The 7,500-nt window shown below is 36.7% G+C and overlaps 1 protein-coding gene across 2 annotated transcripts in view; it reads left to right on the forward strand.

The window, feature by feature from the left end:
- Positions 1 to 7,500, forward strand: part of LOC144959081 (sucrase-isomaltase, intestinal-like) — a 65,305-nt gene that overhangs the window by 16,579 nt on the left and 41,226 nt on the right. For both annotated transcript variants that reach the window (XM_078891468.1, XM_078891460.1), the window contains exons 6-10: positions 1 to 46; positions 2,671 to 2,783; positions 3,260 to 3,385; positions 5,122 to 5,253; positions 6,909 to 7,043. The exon at positions 1 to 46 is cut by the window's left edge and continues 54 nt beyond it. In XM_078891468.1, the coding sequence (XP_078747594.1) occupies positions 1 to 46; positions 2,671 to 2,783; positions 3,260 to 3,385; positions 5,122 to 5,253; positions 6,909 to 7,043 (552 nt within the window). The remainder of the gene's footprint in view (positions 47 to 2,670; positions 2,784 to 3,259; positions 3,386 to 5,121; positions 5,254 to 6,908; positions 7,044 to 7,500) is intronic.

Below are 7,500 nucleotides of genomic sequence, written 5' to 3' on the forward strand. Positions count from 1 at the left end.
CATGGAAACACACACGGAGTTCTTCTCATGAATAGTAACGCTCAAGGTCTGTCAAGTCATCATTTAAATTCCTTTTTTTTTCAATGGATAGCTGATGTCGGGTATTGACTTCCTGTGATTTTAACATACCAAGTATTGAATGGACTCCTTGAAGTATGTTAGATTACATAAACCTTAACGCTTGCTTGCTTGATACATTCTAAAGATCACACTTTGCGAGTATCAACAGAAGTCTATGTTTACACTTAGATGTTTTATTTTGAAATTACGAAGCACATCATATCAGTATTATCGCATAAAAAGACAGACCGGAGTCCTCCCCAAGCTTCCAGGATTGTGTTGAAAAGGTTTGGGCACCTGGGCTCTGATTCATGGAGCGGGACTACGACGATAGTCCTAGACTAAATCCGTTGTCTCAGACTAAAAGGCGTTGTAAGATATTCATGAAGCCGGACTAGGCGAAGTCTTAGACTAAACGAGGGACTAAACGGGTGAAATTTACACCCGCGATTTAGCAGGTGTAAATATCGTAGTCTGAGACTAAATTTCAAGATCATATTATGTCATCTGCGCTGGGGAAGTAATTGTACAGCGATTAGAACAAGAATACCGACAGTTTTTGATTTTATATTTATTTTTATTTATTTATTTATTTATTTATTTATTTATTTATTTATTTATTTATTTATTTATTTATTTTTTGGTTTTGTTTATTTTCTTTTCTTTATTTTTCTCGAAGATTCGACAATCGCACATACACTCTCATCTTGCCCATTCAAAACACTCTGCAGGGACTCCTCCCCCCCCCCCAACACACAGTTTCATAGTAACTTCCTCCTCCTCCTCCTCTCCTCCTACTACTACTACTACTACTACTACTACTACTACTACTACTACTGCTACTTTCACTATTATCATTACTCCTCCTCCTCCTCCTCCTCCTCCTCTTCCTACTACTACTACTACTACTACTACTACTACTACTACTACTACTACTACTACTGCTACTACTACTACAACTTCTACAACAACAACAACAACAACAACTACTACTACTACTACTACTACTACTACTACTACTACTACTACTACTACTGCTGCTGCTGCTACTACTACTACAACTTCTACAACAACAACAACTACTACTAATACTACTACTACTACTACTACTACTACTACTACTACTACTACTACTACTACTAATACAACTACTACCATTACTACAACTACTACCATTACTACTACTACTACCATTACTACTACTACTACTACCACTACTACTACTACTACTACTACTACTACTACTACTACTACTGCTACTACTACTACTACTACTACTACTACTACTACTAATACAACTATACCATTACTACAACTACTACCATTACTACTACTACTACCATTACTACTACTACTACCACTATACTACTACTACTACTACTACTACTACTACTACTACTACTACTATTACTACTACTAATACATTTCTTTTATGTCTTTTATCGTCCATTATTTTCTAGAAATGTCACGTCTCTCACTGGCCTTATCATTTCTATCACACCGCGCTAACGATTCGTTCACACTCCAACCATCGTTGAGTACAGACGATGCAATTTATACTGCATTTCATCTTATTTGTTTTCAACGTTTATTTGTTTATTGTTGTGCCGACGAAGGGTTTGTACCCGAAACGCCCATTGTCTGTATTGTTTCCACCGATTTCTCTCCATCATCACTCTTTCGTTAGTATTTTCGGGACCCCATGCTTCAGGCAGCGCCCACCGCTCTCTACTTAGAACAATGCTACACCGTGGATAAGAATCATTTAAGTGCCATCGTTATTTATATTTACTAAAAACATTACACACAAACATTCTCAAACAATTTTTACACCCCTAAACTTGTCACACACTATTTTTATTTGTGGGGAAAAAACAACAACAAAACAAACAACAAAAAACGATCAAAACAAACACGAAGAAGAAATAGATATGATTTCTGTGCCACTTCGTATGACGCATGCACAGCTGGAAAAGTAACACATTTCTATGACGTGTTGTGGTACGTTTCCGAGGAATCCCCAGTTAAAAATAGATTGACCTCTGTAGTCTGAGACTTCGCAAGCGTAGTCAGAGACTTGATAGTCAGGGACGAAGTCTGACTCCATGAATAGCTTACTTTCCGTAGTCTCGGACTTCCCAAAGTCTTAGACTACAAAGTCTCAGACTTTGCTATAGTCTGAGACTACCATAGTCCCGCTCCATGAATTAGACCCCCTGGTGTCGAAAAAATCCATACAGCAGCTTCAACGAGCGAAATACCAATTATCCAGCAATACCCCACATCCAATATATTTTGTAAGTATAAGTAGATCGGATAGATGTGACTCATCGTCTTTATATAGCATTATGTCTGGATAATCATGATGCTGAGAAGTACATCTACAAAACATGAAAAGTGGGTTAAATTCATATTCATTATGAAAGAGAATTAACGCATAAAAGAATGGAATTTTTCATTTTTGGTGGTTTTAACACTAGATTTACTTTTTGACACTTTTTCAACACCCAACATAATACCGCTTTGAGGCGGTAGGTCTCATTTGGCTTTACGACTTGATTCAAGTGCTAGATGATTCAATGATAGATGCCTTTACTTCTGAATTGTCAGAATACGCCTTCAGCAGTCGTCCTTCGTTGACCTACCGTACCATAGGAGGCATACTGGACTTTTATATCTTCCTGGGACCTTCTCCAGAACAAGTTGTGCAGCAATATACTGAGGTAAAGTTTATAATTGAATGTGAGAGAATGTCGGTGAGGGTAATTAATATATAAAAGACGTGTACAATTTTATTCGTATGTGAGTTTGTGAGTGTACGAAAGGGAAAGAGTAAGACTGCTGAAACTTTTTCTCCCGGTCTACTAACGTCTATGCAAAATATGACCAAACATGGTCGGGATGCAGTTCACGTGAGCAGGTATCAACTAATGGACAATCCTTTGTGAACTTATTGCAAAAGCGGAGCCCCTAAACAATAATTAATTGAACAACTCATCATGCATTGTCCTGGTTGGAAGTAAAGTAGGTGGAGATATTAAGACAAGTCTTCTGTGACAGCTAACAACTCTTAGCGTGGATTGGTTTAGTGTGCGCATTTATGAACGAATGGTATGACGTTAGTTTTGCGAATTTGTCGGTCAAAGATTTATATTAATATATCTATTAATAACTCAGCTTTTATTCCATACAATTTCAGGTCATTGGTCGACCAATGATGCCGCCATATTGGGGCCTTGGTTTCCAGCTTTCTCGATATGGATACAATAACATTAACAATCTCAAGGATGCAGTTGACTCGACAAAAAGTTTCGATATTCCACAAGTGAGCTCATTTTTTCGTCCTTATTTTTCTCCTTTATTAATAATTCTTGTCATCGTTATCACCATAAGCATCATCCTCATCCTCATCATCATCATCATCATCATCATCATCATCATCATCATCATCATCATCATCATTCTCATCACCATCATCGTAATCATTCCTATCATCGTCGTCATCTTTATCATCAACTTAATTATCATCAGCAGCATCCATTACAAATATCACCATTATCATCAACAACAAAATCAACAACAATATCAATACTTTTATTAGTAAAATCGATATCACGCCTGTAATGCGTGGTGGGGATTACATTTTATTTGATTTTTAAAAATTAAGTGATAATGCTCCGACCACTCGAGCGTTTTTCGTATGCAGTCAGCTTTTACATCCGTAGAATTGCGCTATTACTTTATTCTAATAAAATAGAGGTCTGCAAATCCTATGACTTCCTCGTTACATAAAAAAGGATAATAATAAACAGCAATCATAAATGGCTTGTATAGCTGTTGAAGGACATAACCTTCACAATTAAATAAGTAATAAATAAAAAAACAAGTTCCAGTCCCACTTATATTTGACAATAAATCTTCGCCTGATTTATTCTGTTTATAAGTATTAATGTAAGTATTTACAGATTTTTGTTTATGACATCATTGAGCACTTAAACATAGCCACAGTATTTGTTTCTTTTTTTTTTTTTGCGAAGCGCTTATCTTGTGGAAGCCGAGGTTTTTAGTCGGTCTGGCCGTCTCTCTAGTCTTTAATGCTCTGTGCCGGGCTGATGCAATGGTATCAGGCTGGAATTGCTCTTCATAGTCCAGTATATGGGGGGATTGAAATCTGGTTTGATATGATAAATATACACATGGCGTCAGATTTCTCCGTGTTAAACGTCCTTGGCCTGTCTGTGGGAATTGTGTAAATACGTATACATTATATTTACTAGTAGTCAAGCCCTAATATTATGGTAAGGATAATGTTTGCTTCTACGCATGTCTAAAGTCAGTCCTAGTAAACAGGTTCAAATGGTAAAAACGGCTAAACAAGCTTTTCGATATTATAGTAAAATGGACTACTGCGTGAGCGTTATAAATATAGACGCATGGATATTTTAAGTAAAATAACTATTAAGCTAACGTCCATATAGCATGAAGTAAACAAATGCTAGTTACGCCGGCCTCATGAACTTTACAAGACTGCACCAGTCTAGATAAATCAACGATATTTTCACTCACCTCTTAAAAAAAATACATCAGTGAATAGAATAAAAGACAAAGTCTTTTCTTATGATTAGTTTCAGGTCCGTGTTTTATAACGTTCAAGCGACCTCTGTTCGACTCCTAGGTGTCTTTGTTTTTGAAGATAATGTATGGGGTGGTGGTGGACCTGTCTTCGGGTTAATACTTAATCAATGTTCATTTTCCAGTGCTAGGAAATCCCGAGGAAACATGGGTAGATTATGGGTTTTCTCGCACATAGATGTGAAGTGTCATCCTCAACAGGGGAGCTCATTTCGTTGACCACCCATTTAACAGATGGCTGCTGCCATCGTAAGGTACGTGAAATGCCATCTCGAATGTCCATCATAACAAAACCTTTGATCAACACCATCACAACCACCATCAGCACCACAAGCACAACAAGAACATCTACAATAAACTATTATCATCATGTCCTTGATAAGAACAATAGCCACTCGAATTATTGTATCCCACATATATTTTTGCCAGGATGTCCAATACGTGGACATTGACCACATGGAAGACCAGAAAGATTTCACCATTGACAACAAAAGGTTTCCACGACTAAACGATTACTTCAAATCTCTTCAGGCCGGAGGAATGAGAATCATCTATTTGCTTGTAAGTCCATCTATTCTGTCTGTCTGTCTACCCACATCTCTCTCTCTCTATCTCTCTCTCTCTATCTCTCTCTCTCTCTCTCTATTTATCTATCTCTCTATCTAGCTAGCTCTCTCTCTCTCTCTCTCTCTCTCTCTCTCTCTATATATATATATATATATATATATATATATATATATATAATTAGCTATCTCTCTCCTCTCTCTCTCTCTCTCTCTCTCTATATATATATATATATATATATATATATATATATATATATATATATATATATACATATAGATATATATATTTATATATATATATACAGGCTGTCCACAAAGTCTTGGTACATGTCGTACTTCCCCATCTATTTCTATTTATTCATTTATGTTATAGATTGTGGAGATTTTACTAAATGATATTTTTCTTCACTGGAGAAGAGGTCATGTATAGTTAAATTTACCTATGTATCCGTCAATCCATCAGCCTATATCTCTGTCTATCCATCTTTAATCATCTATCTCATTTTGTGTGTGTGTGTGTGTGTGTGTGTGTGTGTGTGTGCATGTGCGTGTGAGTGTGTGTGATAGAGAGAGAGACGTTATGTGTATTTGTGTGTTGGTATGTGTACCAAATATAATATTTCAGTCAGCAAAGGACCTATAAACATAATTTAGCGTATTATTTAGATATTCTTTGTTTAATATGCCGTATGTTACTCGCAGGGTTAAAAGTTAACCCGCTTCTACGAGGAACCATTTCTGAAACCGTTTACAAAATGGACACAGCTTGAACAGTGATGGTACGAGCATTACAATCAGATTATTCCCTGCCATGTAGCCCGTCTGTCCCCTTCACTTATTATTTCATGTCAACGAAAAGGTTTGACAAACATTCCTTAATTTTCATTGTCGACTTACTAAGAAAAACTGTTCAAACACATTTTCAAAATGCCGAAATAATACATTTATGGAACTTGTCATGATTGCTACCCTAAATGTTTTGTTGGGGGTGGGGAGGGGTTATTCCTTTTCTAAACCCCAAAAGGCAACATGAAAAGTGTTTTGAGATGGAAATCTCTATGCCGTTTCACCCCGAGCTATCTTTTGTACTTGCCAAATAATGGTGAAATTGTGAGCATTCATAACAATATTTTGACACACTTATATTAAGGAATTGCATCGCGAATCATGTCAACGCCAGACATCGTTCAATCGCCTGTGTTAAGATGGTGAGGGATGCTCAGAATCTGTAGGGCCGATTGATTTGGGTGAGAGACAAGTGCTTAAGGTGGCTATGGATCGTCGGTTCACGCGGTTATCGTTCAATAACGAGGGAAACAAATACGATTTACAAATTTCGAGTTAAAAATAGAACCACTAAATGTTCATTCCACTAGTTTCATCGAAATAACTGGCGTAATTTTAAAAGGTATATGCACTGCATGTTGATAGAATAACCGGGGACTCGTACTACAAGATGTGGTGTGGTTATGCTCCCTCCACTAGGAGTTAATTACAACGTAATCGGGACTGTTCATAATTTCAGTAAACTTTTGTTTTTGTTCATTTTATTTATATCATTTTTTTTTTTTTTTTTTGGTTTTCATAATTCAATATGGATTTGTTTATACCGTTGTGTACGTATGTCCATAAAAAACATTAATTTTCCAGGACCCCTGCCTGGTGGCACTTGATGATTACGAGCCATATAGGATAATGAAGAAGGCAGACGGGGCCATAAAATGGCCACATGACATCACTGTACCGGAAAATGTTACAGATGATACTGGCGCTCTGCTTGGATACGTGAGTACATAAATGTGTTAGATCCACGATGAAAATAAAAGGAAGGCAGTTTGAGATGTGCACGCAGCTCTTCGTTAATGTTTTTTTCTTCAGCCTGTTAGCTGATTAGTTCTCATTAAATTCTATCAAACTATAAACGATAAAGACTACACATTTTTATGTGTGTTGGTACTTTTATTTGGCCGGTGGATGCTGTGAGTATTCTATCTAAGCGCATAGCATCAATACACAATTCTGTCACTGCTCTAACCATTTATATTGGAAGCATTTGAGACATGTTCTACACATCTTAACTAAAGATTGTTATTGAGATAGGAGATTTTCAGATTGCCGGCGGATTGTAAATAGTCTCTCCCAAATTAATCTTAATCTGGCGGAAATCAAAAACGTATGCAATCTCATCAATAACCAATTATATTTAAAATGGCGTTGAATAAACCATCTTTAGAGACCGCCC

Source organism: Berghia stephanieae, chromosome 1, assembly GCF_034508935.2.
Source record: "Berghia stephanieae isolate SIO BIC M18660-M18661 chromosome 1, UCSD_Bste_1.3, whole genome shotgun sequence".
NCBI classification, from domain to species: Eukaryota; Metazoa; Mollusca; class Gastropoda; order Nudibranchia; family Aeolidiidae; genus Berghia; species Berghia stephanieae.